At 35.5% G+C, this 20663-nt stretch overlaps 1 protein-coding gene across 12 annotated transcripts; it reads left to right on the top strand.

Annotated features, from left to right (window-relative positions):
• Window positions 1–344: 344 nt before the first annotated feature.
• Window positions 345–20610, top strand: LOC116735148 (glycine-rich cell wall structural protein). Of its 12 annotated transcripts, none has more exons than XM_032586796.1 (26): window positions 346–697; window positions 2052–2144; window positions 4565–4776; window positions 6387–6434; window positions 6548–6574; window positions 7030–7089; window positions 7188–7220; window positions 7954–8028; window positions 8101–8178; window positions 8730–8759; window positions 8849–8893; window positions 10641–11456; window positions 12356–12406; window positions 12496–12543; window positions 12636–12692; window positions 14465–14518; window positions 14717–14752; window positions 14848–14907; window positions 15497–15541; window positions 16360–16392; window positions 16572–16628; window positions 17799–17873; window positions 18078–18110; window positions 18202–18240; window positions 19614–19670; window positions 20288–20610. In XM_032586796.1, the coding sequence occupies exons 1-26, from the start codon at window positions 501–503 to the stop codon at window positions 20290–20292; spliced, it is 2364 nt and encodes a 787-aa protein (XP_032442687.1). In that variant the 5' UTR covers window positions 346–500; the 3' UTR covers window positions 20293–20610. The 12 variants fall into 12 exon arrangements, with proteins under 12 accessions (XP_032442690.1, XP_032442693.1, XP_032442687.1 ...); XM_032586794.1 differs by having other exon boundaries at window positions 347–697; window positions 7957–8028; window positions 16360–16401; XM_032586795.1 differs by having other exon boundaries at window positions 348–697; window positions 6554–6574; window positions 16360–16401.
• Window positions 20611–20663: the final 53 nt, after the last annotated feature.

Below are 20663 nucleotides of genomic sequence, written 5' to 3'. Positions count from 1 at the left end.
TTTGAAGCTTAAAAAAAATCCAGGTTTTATGAAGAAAGTTTCTAACATGAATCAGGAGTTTTTCTAACAAATGTTCAACTTTCTGGGCTCATAAATATTTGAGTTTTTTTCAGAAAAAAATCTGAGATTAATCTAAAAATTTAAGGTGTTAAATTATTTCTTTTTTTCTATGTACAGTGGCCCTAACACCCAGAGTTTGTCGTGAAGTCATCCAGCTGGACCTGAGACGAACAAAAACGGGTTACACGACCAGTATAAAATATAGTTTTTAAAATGCTAATTTGTGCCACTAAACTAGAGGGCGCTGTGGCTGCCACCTCTTAAAATGTCCCCCAGATTAAATAAACAACCTAGAAAACCAGAACTGATTCTAACATGAGTGAATCTGCTGAGGCAGAGATATCAGGAGCCGCTGTGGCTTGTGAAGCCAGGAGGTAATTCCTGCATGCAGACTCTTGAACAAACCATCAGGATTTCACTGTCAATAACATCCTGACTCCATGAAGCCTGCATGCCACGCTGAGGTGCGCGGTGTTCCCGTGCGGTGGAAACTTCCACACGCCGCCCGTCACAGCAGCGGGTCCCGTGCAGACGGAGCGAGCCGAGCGCCGATCAGCTTCCCAGTGTTTACCTGCAGACTGACGTGCAGTGCGCTTCAGCAAACCTCCCAGATTTTACAGTGTGCGACTTGTTCGAGGTACGTTTTCATTTCCAACCCGTGCTGGTGGAAATCTTCAGCGTACAGCTAACTGCTGTTCACTGAGTGGAGGTGCGCCCAATGTAAGGAACATAACTGTAACTATATAGAACTATTATAATTTTAAACAAAGACTTATTGTGCAGAATTCACCTTTTGTACCTTTTTATGCTTCCATTTGGCTCTCAGCTGCTTCTTAAACAAACCCAAATGTTTTTTGGACATAACTTCGTGTTTTTTGGTTTTTGGAAAATTAACCATTTCAAAAACATTGTTAAGTCACTAGCTTGGTTGCTAGGTATGAACCATAACCTAGCAACCAAGCGAACTCCAGCACATTTGGTCATCTGGTTTTATCTCTGTATGCGCTGTACAATGGCTGCTAGAACAGACATATGTTTTGTTGCCATCTTACCATCCAGAAACCACTTGCTGCATTTTTGTTGGTTGTGCATGTGGCCCCACTTCTGATTTTCAAAGATGTACAGTTGTATAATTGCGCGTCTGTTTGTAGCCATTTCTATGCAAGTGTAAACATGGAGTAAGGGGGGCATGGTTATAAACAACTTATTTGGATTTAAAGTGACAAAAGGCATTTGAATTTCATTATCTAAGACTTATTTTGTGCTGTCAATCACCCTCTGTGAAGTGCTCTCCTTCTCCCTTACTCTCTACTAAGCTGCAGCTAACATAGCTTGTTGTGAACCCTAATTCTACTTATCTTCCAATGACGGCAAATAAATGGTTTTCCTGTAACGGTGAGTTGTTTCTCCAGCATTAGCACATTTAGCAGCACATTCATGAAGCTGATTGGCAACACTAAGACCTGCCTCCTGATTCTGATTGCTTGTTTTTGATTGGTTCATTCAGATGGCAATAGTAACTCAAGAAGAAGGAGGAGGATGTCAATCTTTCCACAGATTATCTGTCTCATAGCAAACTGTCACTACAGGTTACAGTTTTATCAAATATGTTAAAAAATGTTTTTAAAATCAAAGTAACATACTTCAAGTTTAAAGTATTTGTTAGAAGTGAAACTAGTAATTTTTCTTTAATATTAAGGAATTATTGATTTAAAACAAGCTGAAATGTAAATTATAAGTTGGTTTTGTCTTATTCCAAGTGTACTAAAAATATTTTCACTGGAAACCTGACAAAAATACTTGGTAATATTTTGTGTCTTGGCAGCATTTCTAAAACCTTCACTTTAGCCAAATTTTGATATGTACAGGTTATTCTCAAACATTAAGTCTGTGCCATTAAAAGCAACTTGACATCAGCTAAACGAGCCAGCAGAATTTGAACATAATCACATTTTTTCCCTCTTCTATCCTTTTTAATGTCCATCTCGAAGCTCCGACGTCTTCCAGAAAGCTGACCCACCTCTTGTAGCCGAGGCAGACGCAGACAGACGAATGTTTAGAGGTGAATCATGGATGAAGGAGTGGTGAGTCAGACGGGGGTTGTGTTATTGTCTTGTTCTCGGTACCACCAGGGAAGACGATGCGGTGGTCCGCACATGTGACCAACGTTTTCCAGCTGTCTTCCCTCTGCGGTAAATCATAATATGCGGTTCTATAGTTTGCATTCAGTGCTGCTGTGCACAAATTTAAGACATAAACTTTACGTTAAGAAATGGCTGACAGGACCCACCACAGCATAACATAAAGAGGATCATAAAGGCCGTCCATACTGCCTGCAAAAACACAAAGTCCTACCAAGTATTTCTGGTGAGTTTATAGTACAAATGTCTTAATACACTTAAAATAAGACAAACTACATAAATAGATTGTTTTAAGCCAATATTTGCTTAAATTGATTAAAAATTACTAGTTCCATTGGCTGATTATCTCACATATAAAATGGGGAAAATATCTGGTTATAAGTTTTTCACCAATATTAAGGAATTATTGACTCAAACAAGCTAGTTATCTTCATGAAAAGTTATTTTTGAGTTAGTTTTGACTTATTTCAAATGAACTAACATATTTGCTCCTAAAATAAACCAAAAGTATTTGGTAAGTTTTTGTGCTTTTTGTCTGATGCACTTATTTATGTTAGAGAGCCCATTTTTTCCCCAAAGGAAACTGCGTAAAATTGCTTTTTAATGAGGCCCGTTTCCTTCCTATAAACATTCATTGCATCATGTTTATCTGTCTAATTGCTCCCTAAGGTTAGCACACAAATATAATATATGATGTCACTTTCTTTCCGTTTAATTTCTTACCTCAATATTTAGAGAGTCCTGTTTATTTAGTTTTTCGTTCTAACAGGTGTGATGATGAAGTAGAACCAGAAAAACAGGTAAAAGTATTAAAACAGGACAAGAAGCAGCTAAAATAAAAAATGTTTTTAATTTGTGTCAAAATGAGTTTGTTCTCAACACACTTTGAAAAAAACAAACTATAAAATATCTCAGATGAATCTTGTATCTTATCTGTGACCTTTCACCTTTTACAAAGGCTTATTCATAGAAATTGTGGCACAATTGGAGCTCCGTACTGCTGGACTGCAGATCTCCAAAATCAGCGATAGAGAAAAAAAAAAGTCAGTTGCATTATAAGTTTCAAAAGTTTTTTAAGAGATTAAACACAAAATAATGAGAAGAAAATATAAAAAGTATCAAAAATGAAGTCAAATTTTGTAAAAGTCATGTTTCTAACTGACCGATTTAAGAGCCAGAATTTGTTTTTTTATTCAGTCTTGGCGACTTTCACTCAATTTCAGTCCAATTTTCAGAAACATTTTGGTTTATTTGGTTTGATGTTAGCTTCTGCGCTAGTTCTATTTGTATTAATGCATGTTGAGGTATATTTAGTGTTTTAACTGTTATTTTATGCAGTTTTAGTCAACTTCAAGTATTTGTGGATTTTATTTTTTTCCTGGTGGCTGTGGTTTCTAAGTACTGGGTGTCTGTTGTTTTGCTTTTACCTGCATATGTAATAACAAATGCAATTTTGGCAGTTTTTCCTTTTATTCATGGAAAAATGTATTTAATTTTCACAACAGAGTGACAAAATGTACCAGTAATGTATTTTTATATCTATTTTTTTGTAATTTGTTTGGAAAATAATCTTTATTAGCATATTGAAGAAAATGTGTTTGTCCTATATTCTCAAAAGTTTTATGTTTTTCTTTATTTTTAAAGCTTAAAATTATAAATAAATTGGCGGTTCTTGCAATATTACAAACAGTTTCCCTTAGTAAGCTGTTTTGTGGATCTGAATTAGTTTTTATTGGTGGACTGGAGACAAAAATGGCTCTTTGGATCGAATGTTAAGTAACTTTATAGGATCTTATTTTAAGTAAATAATTCCTAAATATTGATGAAAAATTCAATATTTCCACTATTGAATTTAGTTCCACTTTCAGATTATTATTATTATTATAAGTGAAATAATCCTGCAGTACAACTGGTACTTTTAAATCAATATTTAGGAATTATTTACTTGAAAAAGCTCCTATATCTTGCTGAAAAGCTACTTATAAGTTTTCTTTGTCTTATTTCAGATATTTGTAGTAGAAACTAAACAAAACTTTGCAGTGAAAGTACTAGTTTGTAAAACTAACTTACATTTTCAGCTAGAAACAGGAGCTTAATTTAAGTTAATAATTCCTTAATATTAAAGAAACAATATTAGTACTATTGGCAGATTATTAAAGTCACAACTTGGGAAAATGTCTTGAAATAATCTGCCGGTGGAACTAGTATTTTTTCATCAATATTGAGCAATTGTATTAAAATAAGCTCCTATATCTTGCTGAAAAGTGACTTGTAAGTTAGTTTGTTTTATTTCAGGTGCTCTAAGATATTCTCAGTATAAACAAGACAAAAATACTTTTGTGTTTTTGCATATGGACCCTCAGCTTATGGAAACAACGACCCGGTTGGAGGCGTCAGGCAGCAGTAGGAGTGTTGTTGGGGAAACCCGGTGTATATATAGGAGGTGAGGATGTCTCTGCAGCAGCTTTCTGTCTGTTTTTCTGTCTCTTTCTCCCAGCCGGCTCCATCATGCTGCTCCGCGCTCTGCTGCAGACTTCACTGGTTCTCTGGCTGGCTCAGCAAACTCTGCAAGGAGGTGAGAAATACAAACATTACAACAAACATTTTGAAAATCAGTGAAACGGAAAACCTTTTTGTTAAATTTCAAACTGGCCAAAATTCTCACTATTTTGGATGTAGTTTGTTGATTTTAGTAGTAAAGTTGGTGAACTAATAAGAACATATATATTAACAGTTTAACTTGTTTTTAAATGTTGTTTTCTTTCTGTATTTTTAATAATGCTTCATAGACTGGATTTAAAAGATGCAACATGAATTAGTAATTAGTTACATTTACTTGAGTAACTAATTGCATTTAGTAGGAGTATTTATACTACTCTGTACTTTTTACTTTTACTTGAGTAAAGTTCCTGGATTACTTAGTTACTCATTACTGAGTGTGAATGTGTAACTTCACTCATTCACACTGAATGAACAGAAAGCTTGTTTTAATCAAACTCTCTCATGAGTTTTATAATAAAACAAATTAACTAGAAAAAAAAGCTTTTATTTTGTAATTATGCTATTTATATAAATTATTGTCATTTTGGTCTTTAAAATACCAAAATTTCTACTTAACTTTTTATTTTGGTTTGTCTGATGATGTAATTTTTAATTATTAAATTAGGTGTTTTGATTAGTTACACTGCAAAAACTTACAAAGTATTTTTGAGTAGTTTCTAATGCAAATATCTCAGTACACTTTAAATAAAACAAAACTAATTTACAAGTTACTTTTTAGCACAATATAGGAGCTTGTTGTAAGTCACTAATTGTTTAATATTGACAAAAAAAGTACTAGTTCTAGATTATTTTTCCTGTTAAAAGTGAAATAATCTGTCAGTGGAACTAATAATTATTCATCAATATTAAGGAATTATTGGCTAAGAAAACTCCTATATCTTGCAGAAAAAATACTTTTAAGTTAGTTTAGTCTCATTTCAAGCATAGAAATACATTTGCACTATAAACTGGACAAAAAAACTTGGTAAAACTTTGTGGTTTTGCAGTGCATTCAGTACTTGAATAACTTTTTTTACCATTTTTTTTTTTACTCCTTCTTGAGTAACTTTCTAGATGTTTACTTTTGACTTTTACTTGAGTAAAAATATGTGGAAGTGGTGTTACCCTTACTTGAGGACCATCCAACTCACCGCTGATTACGATGATGTTAAATATTCTACAAGAAATTAGCTGAATTTGCAAAAACCTACAGATGAAACGAGAGATTAATTTCAGTTAAAACTTGATTAATGATTCGGCATCTTCAATGACTTTCTCTCACCTACCTGATAAAAATCATGTCTGTGAGACGGAGGAGGATGAAGACAAAGCGGTGAATATGTGGCTCCATGACTGCTGGCCAGTCGCTGTGGTTCATATTTTCTGTTTTCTGCAAATCAAAGGCAGGAAAAATCTGACAGCAGATCGTGAGAAAAACTTCAAGGCTCCAGGAAGTCGCTGCATTTTATCCTCCGTCTTCTTTTAATCTCATTTTTATAATACATGCAGGTTTCTGTACGCCGTGTGTTAATCCTTCCACAGTAATATGCATATTGGTTGTTTTGTTGTTTGCTTGTTGTGATTTAATAGGAAGTTTGCAAAGTTTTTCTGTTATTATGTATTCATGCATTCTCCTTATTCCAGGAGTTAGTCCTCAAAATGTTGCCTTTGGGAGAGCGCTGCCAGTTCGAGGTACGGCAATTCCTGAAATTTTTTATTTATTCATTTTAATTAAGAAAAAAAGAAACATACATAGAAAATCAAAAGAACTTGTAATTTAAACAAATGTCTAATTTCTGTTTCAGGAGTTGGTGTTGGAGTAAAACCTGGAGGTCAGCCTTTACGTCCAATCATCTATTCACAATTAATCTCTTAAATTTAAAGCATAAAAGCTGCATTTATCCCATTTATTCGAGTATCTTCATCTATTTTTCTGTGTATAAAAACAAAAACACAACAAAACTCTAAACATTTGGACAAACATTTACAAATTAAATTTTCTCCCCAGTTTTAACCTCCTTCTTCCAACCAAATAAATACTTTTCAATATAAGTTGCAGTTCTTTATTTTTATTTATTTATTGGCGAATTTGCATTCATTATGGGAAAAAAAGTTCTTTCTTTAAAATTGCATGCTATAATATCGACAATATCACCGCCTACTGGTCAAGAATGAGTATTGCAGCTTTTTTTTTTTTTTTAAACGCTAGTTGATGCAGATTTATTTTGCAAACATATATGCCCAAAACCTGTTTCCAAATAAAAATTCAGTCTTCTTTTCTTTCCAGTTACTGGAGCCCTGGGAGCAGTAGGAAACCGATATGGTACAAAAGCAATGAAGACTGGGCGTATGTTATTTATTTCCAGATTAAAACCACTTTATGTGAACTAATAACTTTAAAAAGAGACATTTATGTGTATTTATTTGTATATTTTTTCATCTCAGTTGGACGTTATCCTGCGGCTCATCTTGGTGTTGGTAAGTTAAGATAAAATATTTATTAATGATTGTACTATTAGTAGATAGACGTCAAAGCCAACACAAAATAATTCATTTTAAAGGTTTCCTGAACAGGTTTGGATTAGTCTCTGAGTGAAACAAAACACGTTCATTAAATTTTACTTATTTTTTTACATTTTTGCACAAAATCATTGTTAGATGTTGATATTTTATAGTCTGGTCACTTCTGTCTTTTATAAGCTTCTTTTATTTTATGGGGTACTTCCACTTCCAATCCAAATCAGCTGCTGGCAGCTAATTTGTACATTTACCAATCTGTACATTTTACAGCTGCATTTAGTGGTTAAATCAGCTAATTTAACTGCTCATATTTGGATTGCTAGGTAACGGGGCTGGGCGTGGCTGTGGTTGCTAGGTAACGGGGCTGGGCGTGGCTGTGGTTGCTAGGTAACTGTGCAGCGTCGTGGAATGGGACTCAACATTCTGGTAGTTTTTGAAACGGCTCATTTTTCAGACCCCAGAAAACATCGACTTATTGCCTTAAGACGACTGGGAGTTTTTTTTTTAAGCACATAAACTGTTTTCAGAAGCAGTTGAGAGCCAAATGGAAGTTCAAAAACATACAAAATGGGAATTTTACATAAAGTCAAATTGATGTCTAAGCAAAATAAAAGCCGTATTATGATTTTTCTCTATTTGAGTCAAATTATTGAACCAAATGGCACAAACTTTAGTTTCTACTGGCCTCCAGGAGGATACAGATCTCTTGGACTGGGAGGAAGAGGAGGCCTGAAGCCCGGTGGATATGGAACCCCAGCGGGATATGGTAGGTGGTCCTCCATCTTTTTCACAAATTCCCCCTTTTGTCTCCATTTAAGCCTCACCCCTGTGATTTCAGGCGCCAGTCTGGGAACAGGAATGGGACTGAATGCTGGGCTTACCAACGGACTGGGACTGGGCCAGGCAGGAAAACGTGGTAAGATCAGCAGAGACTAAGTTCTACACCAGGAGTGATTAACTTATTTTTATTTTGGGCCAAATAAAGATAATAAAATCCACTAACTTTTAAATTATCAATAGCTGTCTCTGCATTCAATAAGTTCTTAAAATTAAATAATATTTAATATCTTTTCAGATTGATCAAACAGCTTTGATTTGATTGATAAAATTATATTTGATCATATGATTATCTTGAAGGTTCTGTTTTGGGTCACATAATAAGCTATGGCGGGCTGCATTTGCCTCCCACACCTTAAGTTTGACACATTTGATTCGAACGCTCACTCACATAATGGTTAAATTTTGATATTCTTTGGTGGTTGTTGTTTTTTTAATTGATGGGAAACTGTTTATGGAAGATGTAAAACCACTGAAACCTGAGCTTCTGCTTTTATGTCTCTGTTGCATTTTACCAAAACAAAACAAAAACATTTAGTCTTTGTGTTTAACGTCACAGAGTTCAATCAGGAAATATTTTATCCATCTTTTAAATCAGATTTCAACTTTTTCTTTCTTGTGACTTTCCAGTGTATGGTGCAGGCCTCGGCCAACTTCCAGGTAAATAAATGCTTTGCTTCTTCCATAATTATTTAGCAAAACAGCTTGCCTTATTTAAGTTTGAGATATTGGTTTGTCTTCTTTGCCAGGATATGGAGCTTTCCCTGGCATTGGGTACCAAGGAGTACGGCCAGGTTAGTACTGAACCCTCATCCTCTGCACCTGCTTTGTAATTTATGGCCTTTTTTATACAAACACAATTTCCAATATCTTCTACTTTTACCCCAATTTCCTGAAATTGGAGCACTTTTCCTTGTGGTTACTGGTGCAATGGTTTTCTGCAGCTAATGCTTTCTGTTACCAATGTGTACAGTCAGTATAACTAATGTAGGTGTAAACAGAAATCTGTTATATCTGCTTTGATTTAAAGTTTTACTGAGGTATTCTATCAATTAGGGGATACAATAATCTCAATGTTTCTTTGTTTTATCTTTATGCATCACTTACACATAAATTTATCGTCCTGTTTTTTCCTCAAACTGAATTACTGCTTTTATTTGAAAAGAAAATCACATCTATTTGCCATAACCTGACTGCTGTTTGCTGCTGTTTGAACATGTTTGAATGTCTTCTGCATGTTTGCATTGGCATTGATGAATGTGTGGATGCTGCAGCTTAAAACAGACATGTGGGGTTAGAAAACGTACGTTTTTTGGTAATTTTGTGTAAAATACTTGTATTTTGTTATCTTCTGCCAAACTGATTGTATTTTGTATGGAATCTGAGAAATGTTTTGGGTTTCCTTTGTGTTCCTCTCTAATTACCTCTGGATTTATTATGGTTAGAAAGGGTCTAACCCTATTAACAACTTGCTATGATTGTTTAATTGTTATTACCATTAAGGTTTTGCCTTATTGTGTTCAGTTTCTTGGTTTATTCTTGTGTTCATTTCCTTGTACATTTGGATTTAATTCTCTTAAGACAGCCTAGTATTTTGTGCGTATGTAATTCAAATTCCTTTTGAGTATCTTCCTTCTTGAATATCTGTTTTCCTGACCAATATGGCAAAACCTTAGAGACAATAACAATGAAGAAATATGGCAAGACTTTAATGACAATAACAAACCAATATGGCAAAACCTTGGTGACAATAACAACAAACTTATATGGCAAAACCTTAATGGTAATAGTAAGAATAACAAACCAATATGGCAAAACCTTGCTGGTAATAATAACTAAATATGGCAAGACCTTTTCCAACAATAATAAACCCAGTAGTAATTAAAGAGGAACATAAAAGAAAACCAAAACACTGACAGCTGTGGATCACAACAGTAAATTACCTTTGATTAGCTATAATTAATTGTGGCCTCATAACAATTGCAACGCATAAATACATTAAAGTTTAAATACATTAAACTTCACGTTACACTTTCGTCTAATAAAAAAGCCTTTTAAACAAGAATCTTCGTTTTCTCAGAAGTATTGTTGAACTCCATCCATTCATCCATCTCTTCATGTATTTTTTTAACAGTTAAAAGAAATTGTGCCTAAAGAGTTTATTCATTATAATGAAATATATAAACGAATAAAATGCATCATTATGCAGTAGGTGTTTGTTGGGCTTTGTGAATGAGTTGTCTGTCCGACTCACAAGTTGTCTTTTTCTTGGCTCAGGTTGGGTTATAATGCTGTAATCTTAAAGTTTTCTTCCTCTCTTGATTCACAATTTTCTAAAAATCAAAAGAAAACTGGATTTTCCAACTAAACTAACTTCATACCACAAAAGCACTGATTGTTGTGTGAAGGAGGAGTTTAGCATAAAAAAAAAAAATCAGTTCTTGTTCAAATACCAGGACGGTCAGTGTGTCTTCCTCTGCAGGAAACGCGCCAACTGTCCAAACAGGAAGTTGTGAATGCATGATGATATTTCTCTGCCAGGTGTGTCTGCGGCAGATTTGGGTGGACCTGAAGGGGCGAGTCTGGCACAAGCAGCTCAGGATCTTAAAAGAGAAAAGATCAGAGCTGTAGATGAAATGCTTGGAGAGCGAGAACAATCGCTGAGGAGAAGCAACGCATTCGGTCCGACTGTTCCCAGAATTCACGCAAGAATCGAAGTCAAACGACTCAATCCGAGCATGCCGTCGTCAAATCTCAGACCTTCATTTCCTCTTGATAAACAGAATAAAATTCTGGGTGGAAAATATGAACTTGGAGGTCATGAGGCCATGCTGGCAGGCGCAGGTATAAATAGACAACTTCCTGTTGATCAAGACGTCAAAAGTCTGGATTCCTACAATTCTGGACTTCACAATCCCAGAGAAACGGCAAATCAAGATGCTACAAACTGTGGAGCTCCTGCTGGTTTGCCAGAAATGTTGGGCATTAATCCTTCAGAGGTCAAAGCTGGGAAACGCTTCAGGTGTAAAAATCTTCCTGCACAAGGTCAAGATGGCAGAAGTGATGTTTTCTTCCCCGTGCAACGTCAAGCAGGCATCAGTCCTTTAACTGCACCAGAAAGCAGTCAGGACCTCCAGAGATGTCTGGCTCAAGACAAAATCAGGGTCAGAGACGGATCCCAGCGTTACAATCCGATCAGGGCCCAAAGTTTGGGCGTCACCTTAACCAGAGAGGAGCAGGAAGTTGGCGGTTTTACTCAAGAAGATGCCAGACTCCTTCCTATCGCTGGACATGTAAGCAGAAAGTCAAAACCTCTTCGTTTGCCAGAGCAGACTGAGAGGAATACGCAGGCGGCAAGTAAGAGAAAAGCTTCATCTTTTTCCACCATTTTCATGTTTTTGTAGATCAAATTCACCCTCATATAACAATCCTATTATCTTATATTTAATATGCGTCAATATGCCGGTGTATTTAATATTCTTTTTCCTTCAGCAGCAGAAACATTACAATATGGCGTCCCTCAGGGTTCTGTTCTCAGTCCTCTTTCTTCTTTTTAATGCTGCGTAAATAACTTTCCTATTACCTTCCTTTGATGGTGAGAAATACAGACGTAACTACCTGAAAAAACAGTCTTCATCAAGGATGGAGATAAAGTTTTGAAACCTAAAGGAGAATAAAACTGATGTTTTTCTTTTTTTTTTTAACCTTTGGTAAAGCTTCTGTCTTCTATTTCTCGTCAGCATGGCCCTAAAACTCTGTTGTATTTGCGTGAAAGAACAACAAGAACAAAAGATTTTTCCTACCATTATAAAAGTAAAAGTGGAATTTGCTAAATGCTACAAGGAATTTAACCGGAAACGTGATTTCATCAGATGAGACTAAGGTTTAAATTTTCATCAACAAACTCCCCAGTGAATCTGTGGCTAAAAGACACAACAGAAACAAAGCAAGTTATGCCGACTGTTAAATATGGCGCAGGATCTGTGGGCCTGTTTTGTCTGTTTATCTTCCAAATGATTGTTTTATGTATTTCTCACATTTTAGTTTCTGGACTCTCTGGATTTATTCCAGGAAAGTTTCCACCTGGCGCAGAAACTGCAAATAAAACATTTTTCTTCCAAACAAACTTGCAGACAGTTTATGTTTTCTGTCGCATTTCTCTCTCTGTTTAGAGAAACTCCAGACTGACTCCAGTCCTCCAGGTGAACTAACGGCACAAACTGAGTTTTTTCTTTCTTTCCTTGGTTTGTCTGCAGGTTACATCGGAGGAGCAGGAAACTATCTGGGCACTGCAGGTTACGGCGCAGGTAACGTCTGGCCTTCCTCACAGGAAGTTTCTCTCCTCTTCAGCAGTTTCAGTAACCGTTGATAAATATTTCTCGTGTTTTTCTCACAGGTTTAGGACAGGGCGCTTATCTGGGAGGTGCTGCTGGAAAACTTAGTGGTTAGTCTTTAGATGTATTTAATTCTGATTCGAAGGTGAGTTTTAATTTTGGGTGTTAACTTGTACATTTTTCTCTTTTTCTCACATCCCAGCTGCTGCTGCGCTTGGACAGGGCGCGTATCCACAGGGCGTTGCAGGGAAATCAAACGGTGAGCGTGTGCAATCATTCTTACATCTTTTAAATTATAATGTTTTAATAGTTTTTTTTTCTGTAAACTTAAAGGAGAAGTTAGCATTTTCCTTCAAACCTGGATATGAACTTTTTATGCTGCATGACCAGATCCACCAAATTGTGTGAGAATGTAGAAGATAATGTAAATAAATAAAAATTATTGTGCAAAACTCTCTAGATAACACTCTTTAATTCCTCCAGATGTTCTTTTAACATCTGATACTCCATCTCTAGGCTTTATTTTAATATTGCAAAGTCTTTTCCTTTTACCTTTTTCACTGTATTTCTTTATTTTAACTAAGCGTTTCAAAACCGATGCAACTGTTAAAATTTCTTATTTAGAGGTCAAATAAAATATTATTATTTCTGAGTCAAATGGTTTTTGAAACACCTTTTTTATTTTATTTTAATTCACCAGTTAATGCATGTACAACAAACATTACAGACTAACTAAAAGCAAGAAGTGGTATATATCTCCAAAACACATAACCAGATAATACAATGAATAATAATACAAAAATAAAATGACCAAACAAACAGGTATACATTAAAATGGACACATTCAAAAAAGACAAAACACAAAACATAACAATTGGTGTCACAACAAAACCTATGAAATTGTTTATCATATGTGGATCTTTTAACCTTGGCAGTTATTTTCCCATTTGCATTGTTATTTTTCTGTTGTCTAATATTCCCTGATAAACTCAGTGTCACAGATATTCAGGGTAGAAGTGGAAAAGAGAAAGGAAGTAGCTAAATAAATAAAAGTATATGCAGTTTGAACCTGATGTCAGGTGAAGGCTCCAGGTGAGGCAGCAGAAAATCCGATGCTGCTCCTAATTTGCCTTGTAAACTCGTTATTTCCCTGCAAACCAAAAGTTTTGTCTCTTCTGCCGTCTTGTGATTTTCTTTGTGGTGAACTTTAATGTTTCTGAAAGTGAAAACTTGTCGTCCTTTCATGTGGATTTGAAGCCAGTCTGGTTTACAAACCAAAATAAACTTTCATTATGGGGTTCTGTTAGTGCCGAAAATGTTGGTGTGTCTATGTAAGCTGCATATGTAGTGTGTTTATGTATTGCACTGCAAAAAACTGAATCTGACCAAGTAATTTTGGTCTAGATTCTGATGCAAATACCTCAGTACACTTAAAATAAGACAAAACTTAAAAGTAACATTTCAGGAAATATAGGAGCTTGTTTGTCAATAAGATCTTACTTGGTAAGATTTTGTGTTTTTGCAGTGTGTAAATGAAAATTCATGTTCTACACTTTTCTATGTCAAGACTTAAGACGACATCTCTTCATTTGAATATAACTGAAAACACTTAGTTTGCTTCTTTGTGTGATTTTAAAAAATCTGTACAGCTCAAGATACCAAATACCACTGTCTAATATTTATGAATAGCACAAATCTAGAAGAAATATACCAAGCACACAATTTATACTGGATTTAATACAAACAGAGAGAAACTATTAGTTTTACTTTCTAAAATATGTCATATGAAAAAGAAACAAAACTTCAACATTTGGGTCAAATTTTACAGAACTATTAAATACATCTACAAAATGAAATCTAAACATATCTAAATGTAGTATTTAGTTTTGTTTCTGTAATTTGTTTCCTTTTCATGTGACATATTTTAGAAAAGAACCTCCATATATAGACATGAAAGCATATTTTTGGCACTAATGGGACTCCGTACACATGTTGCATCCTGTACATTATGTTTTTAATCTGCTGTGACAGGATACGGTGATGGAGTGACGGGATATCTTGGTGCCATGGCGGGCAACGGCTTCGGTAAGTGCCAACACAGCAGTACAGATGCTGACAAACTGCAGTTTCACCAACAGTTTGCATTAAAATTCTCACTTTCCAAACTGACATCCAAATTAAACACACCAACATTTGGCTTTGAAAGTTTTTGTTTTGATTGTGAACAGAGATACTGGTGAAAGTTTTGGCACAAAACCTTCTTTCCTCTTCGTCTCCCAACAGGTTATGGAAACGGATACGGTGATGGTTACGGAGCAGGTGAGTAAATCCACATATGGGTGGGAAAAAAGGGTAAAACTTGGTTTAGTTAACGAGTAATTAGTTAATTAGTGCTAATTAGAGCTATGTTTCAGGGCTTGGTTACCCTGCAGACTTAGCTGATGGTGCTGAGAGCAAATCGGGAAAGATTGAAGGTAACAATAACCTGTTGAAAACCTCCAACAGGTGATGATGACACTAACAGCTGGACGTTTAACCTGCAGCGTCTGAATGACAGCTTTAAAAACGATAGGCTGTCTGCTTATGGCTAGTGTGGTTAACATATCCACTGGGTGTAACTATTGTGAAGCTGGCCAGCTTATTCTGGTACACTGTAAAAACACACAATCTTACCCAGTAAGATTGGTCATGAAATAAGAGAAAACTAACTAAAAAATAACTTTTCAGCAAGAAATAGGAGCTTTGAATTAATAATTCATAAATATTGATGAAAAAGAACTAGTTCCATTAGCAGATTATTTCACTTATAACATGAATAATGTCTTGTTATGAATGAAATAATCTGGCAATGGAACTTTTTTAACCAATATTAAAGGATTATTTACTTGAAACAAGCGTCTCTATATGTTGTTGAAAAGTTATTTTTCAGTTAGTTTTGTCTTACTTAAAGATTTTGTGTTTTTTTCCAGTTTGGTTTCTGGTCTCATGTCTGCAGGTTTATTAAAAGGTTTGCTTTTAAGAATTATTTTTTGACTGACATTCTTTCTTTTCCTGATGTTTCAGCTCTCAGTACAGGTGGCTACGCCGGACCGGTCCAGGGTGGATATGGTAAGAACCGACCCATTATAAAATTGCTGGTATATAATTATTATTATTAGACTTTTTTGAGCCAATACAAATTTTATATTTTATTTCCATGTGGGGTTGTGCTGAGTAGGTATTTGCCGTCACTATCCTCAGCTGCTGGAAAGCCAGCTGACCAAACGTGCTGGAGCTCCACTGGGGTTGCTAGGTAACACGCTGAGCTCGGTTGGGGTTGCTAGGTAACGGCGCAGTGCCCATCGATTGTAACTTGCCAAAAATACAGCTGGCAGTTTTGAAGCACCTGGGCTGTTTTTAGTGGCAGCTGAGACTCAAGTACGAAAACGTGCAAAATGTGAATTTTGTATCTTTGGTCCCCTTTAACAGTCTGAGTGGCCAGAGTGACACCATGCACATATGCTCTAATTCAGCCTTGTGTTCCTCTTTTGTAAAAGACTCCATGTATATTTACAAAATAACTTGTTTCCCCTTGTTAAATAGTTAAATTGAAAATGTCTTTACTGAGAGCGTAGACTTGGTAAAGAAGGAAGTATGACAGTAGTTTATAGATAAATACTTCAGATTGTCGGTTATTAAAAGCGCTTCTCCAAATAGCCTAAACTGAAATGTTGTTAAATGACTCAGCAGTAAGACGCTATTGCAAACAACCCCATTTAAATGAGGCAGGAGTGTTTTTAGTAAACGTTACTTCTGCTACAAATATTAAAAGTAGAACAAAGTTGCTCCTCCGCTCCCTAAGTTTACATTTCAATGTACCAGAACATAGCAAAAAACACCCTGCACCATAAAACATTTCCACTAAACCGTTGTTAATCTGTCTGCAGGAGGACTTGGTACGGGTCTGGAATCAGTTGGAGGTAAATATGGTGAGTGCTGCAGAAACAACCTCGTCCTCCTGTCACATGATGAGTAAACGCTGCTCTGCAAGCGTGACTCAGAAGTCAAGCATGTCTCACACCAGGACCTGAAGCAACATGTAGGCTACAGGATAAGGAATGATATGAGTCACCTGAGTTGGGTGTTGTTTTCCTTTCAGGAGGAGCCGCTCAGGTTCCTTACGGTAACGCTCCGGTGATCCCTGCTGGACTGGAAGGTAGGAGCTTCCTGTGCAACTCATTACAGCAAAAACACTAAATACTACCAAGGATTTTTGGATTTTCTAGTTGTACTAGAAACTAGACCTGCTACACTTGAAATAAGACAAAACTAAAGTACAAGTAAGTTTTCACTAAGATATGAGGGCTTGATTCAAGCCAGTAATTCCTTAAAATTAATAAGAAAGTAAAAGCCATAAGTGACATAACATGACTTTTCCCCCATATAATAAGTTAAAGGGGCAGTACTATGTAAAATCAACTTTTTTCTTTAGCTTTTTCATCATGTTATAATATTATTCCTTCATCAAAAACACACCTGGAGTGTTGCTTTAATTCTTTCAAGTTTGAGAAATCATTTAATCTTCAGCCATTCAGCAGAGCAAAACGCCTGTGTGGACCTGGCCCCGCCTCCAAGGTGCAGCTCCTCCTCCGAGCTGCAGCTTCCAGGCTTTCACCTCACAGAGCAGCGCTTCCCCCACTCAGCTCCTTCAGACTAGCCAGCAGCAATTAGCAAACACCCAGTGGGGCTCATTATATGAGCTACTTTTCAATAAAACGCTGGTAAAAACTTTGCTAAATGGTTAATGGAGGAGTCATGTTGTGATGACTTCCTGAAGGCGGAGTTTCAGAAAGAGCAGGAGTTCCTTAAAGAGACAGAGGCCCAATTCCAAGGTGTTAAATTAAGATGTTAGATTTCTTTTAAGTCATATTTTTTTTAACAACTGAAGGTAACATTGTTACTTGATTGTGCTATAAAAATTCTGAAATCACATATTGCTACCCACTTAAAATGTTCCACTTGCTGATTATTTAACTTAAAACTAATACTTTTTCATAAATATTAAGAAATTATTGGCTTAAATCAATCTCTATATTGTGCTGAAAGTTACTTGTAGGTTAGTTTTGTCTGATTTAGATATTTACACTAGAAATCAGACAAAAATACTTGGAAACATTTAATATTTTTGAAATACAGATGTTGAAAATCAATAATTATGACTTAAGCTTTCTTTTTCTTCTATTTGACAGAGAGAATGTCACCATCTTAAGTTAAATGTCACGCTTTTTGTTAGTGCGAGACAAAACCTCTTTTCTTTCATGACAACCTCTCTGTTCTTCACACTCACAGCTCTCAGTATTGCCTAATGTCGCTTTATTTCCTTCAGGCGACGGCGGATACCCGTATGCAGCTCAGCAGCTCGGCCTTGCAGCTGAAAGCGCCAAAACCGCCAGCAAATACGGTAAGAGCGTGCGAGAAACTGCGCACGACGGAAAAAAGGGCGTCTTTCTGGGGTGTTAGTTAGGTTTTCTGAAACCAGATGTACTACCACTGAGGTTATGACACAAACATTTAAAAACACGAAGCAAAAAGGAAAAAACTATGATAACTTATTCATTTATATGATAGTATTTAGCTAGTTTTAATTATTTTCTTTCTGGTTTAGGTGCTGCTGCAGGATTTGGGACCCAACAAACAGGTGAGTTTTAGCAAAAACTTAATTTTGATCCTTAATCCTGATTCAGGTTTGTTGTCTGAAATGTGACATTTGGTTGTGTTTCCTTGTTAAGGTTTCGGCGCAGCGCTCGGCGCCTCTCAGGATGCTCTGAGTAAGTCAGTAAGAACCAGATACTTCCTCTAAGCTGATCAACTTCCACTCATTGTGATTTCAGCAGCTGTGAAAAGGAGCTTCTCGTTTCTCCTTATGAGTTGGTTTTTGGTGTTTCTGTTGACTCAAACATTCAGAACTCGGTTGATAGCAAAACAATGAAGCTTAAAATAACATTTTATTTAAAAATGAAACTCTTTATGAATGCATTATAGCTTTTCGGCATATAGAGTTTAACATATTCTTTTTCAGAGTTAGATAGTAACAGTTACTTGAGTAACTTTTTTGGAAAAAAATGTACTTTTAGGAGTATTTTGCTACTCTGTACTTACTTCATTAACTCTATTATGAAGTATCTCTACTTTTACTTTAGTAAAATTTCTGGATTTCCTACCCACTGTGAGGAACTTCACTGAATGAAAAACAAACAGGTTTTAACCAAACATTAACCAGACACAGATACAAACCTTTGTTAAGGTTTCATAAATTTTGTATTTAAACTAATTGATTTGGCAAAATATTTATTTTACCTGATTTTGTAATTTTTTATTTATATAAATTAGTTTCTCTAAAATACCAAAATGTCCTCATAACTTTATATTAGGACATTTTGGTCCATCTGCTTATGTAATCTTTAAACAAATTAATTTTTTGATCAGTTACTGAGTACTTGAGTAGACTTTGTACCAAATGCTTTTTTACTCTTTCTTGAGTCATTTCTCAGATGGCTACTTTTTGTTCTTACTTCAGTAAAAACATGTTGAAGTAGTGCTACTCTCACTTTAGTACAAGTTTTGGTCAGTCTACCCACCTCTGGTCACATTTGTCCAGCACTGTGCGGTAACCTAGCAACCCCAGCAGAGCCCAGCCCCGTTACCTAGCAACCCAAACAAAGCTCCAGCACATTTGGTCATTTTATCACAGCAGAACCATTATACAGCTTTTTATGCGCCACAATTTTCAAACAAGTTTATATTTCTGTCCTTCTGATGATGTAATTTTTAAATATTACATGATTGATGTTTTGATCAGTTACTCGCTACTTGAGAAGATGGTTTTTTAAAATTTTTTTTACCAAATACAGTTTTACTTTTACTTGAGTAGAAATATGTTGAAGTTGTGCTGCTCTTACTTGAGCACAAATTGTGGTTACTCTACCCACCTCTGGTCTTTCTCTCATTATTCTGGCATTTAGCGAATAGAAATAATTTTGGTAACTCCAACCGACCTAAACAAGAGAAATTTGATCGTATTTCACTCCAGACAGTGAGGGAAAAAATGGTTTTGTTTTTTATTTCTTGTTCTGGATTAAACTCTTTTCAGATTTCAATTTGCCTTTGAAAGACTTTAAACTGGGGTGTTTTATTTTCACAGTGGAGCAGACTGGTAAATATGATGGACTGAATGCTGGCCTTGGTAATGGTTACAAAGGTTAGTATGATAAAACCTTGCAACTAACTTTCTGGGATCCTACTACTAGCATTAAATATACTGATTATTTGTTTACAAAGCAAATAACTTCCTGTTAAAGACGATTTCCTCTGCATTACCATAATATCTATATTTCTTGAACATTTTCTCACATTACAGTCAGTTTTATTGGTATTTAAACTGACAAAACTGTCACTTTAATTGGTGTATTGTTAGCATTAACTAACTAGCAAGGGATGTAACATAGGCAACAACATTAGCATTCTTGTTAACTAGCTTAATATGATATATTAGCATCATTTAGCCAACATAATTAGCATGCAGCACCATTACTCAACTTACACGGTTTGTTTGAAAAAACCCCAAAACATTACAAGTTCTTGCTGGTTTGGTTCATGGTGCGTTTAAATACGGCTTGGAAAAGTGTGCTACTGCATTTTAGAAATGTATTAAACAGCATTAACGTCTATTATGCCCATCCATATGAAAATCGTGTATAATTTTCCTCTTTTTCTCATTTTTGCACTACTTTGTGTTGGTATATTACATAAAATGTGTGTTGTTGTTTTTTCCCCCCCATTTTTCTTGACTCAATTCTCTATCTGTCTTTGAACCAGGTTAAGAAAATGCGGACCTCTGTATGTGGATCATCTCTATAATATTTCCAATGTAATGCATTAATGCAGAGTTTTATTCCTTCTGTTTGACTTTTGTTGTATGTTTCTCCATTTATTTGTCTTGACCTTGCAAAGCCTGCTGTACCTTGTGTTCTGTTTTATTTAGTCAAAGTTTGTCAGGTGATGAACATAAATAGATGCAAAAAGCAAGAAATGTGTTTATGTTTTGTAAATCAAGATTAGCCTGATGATCTTATTGTTTCAGTTGAATAAGTCATCATGTAATGTGATGTGGAATAAAAAAGAAACTTTCTGAGTCAATATATCGTCTGACTTCATGTTTCACATTCTCTTAAATAAGACATAATGAAACCTC

The sequence above is a fragment of the Xiphophorus hellerii genome, chromosome 16 (genome assembly GCF_003331165.1).
Source record: "Xiphophorus hellerii strain 12219 chromosome 16, Xiphophorus_hellerii-4.1, whole genome shotgun sequence".
Lineage (NCBI taxonomy): Eukaryota > Metazoa > Chordata > Actinopteri > Cyprinodontiformes > Poeciliidae > Xiphophorus > Xiphophorus hellerii.
Note: the sequence above shows the minus strand (reverse complement) of the source record. Positions and strands in the feature narration are given on the sequence as shown.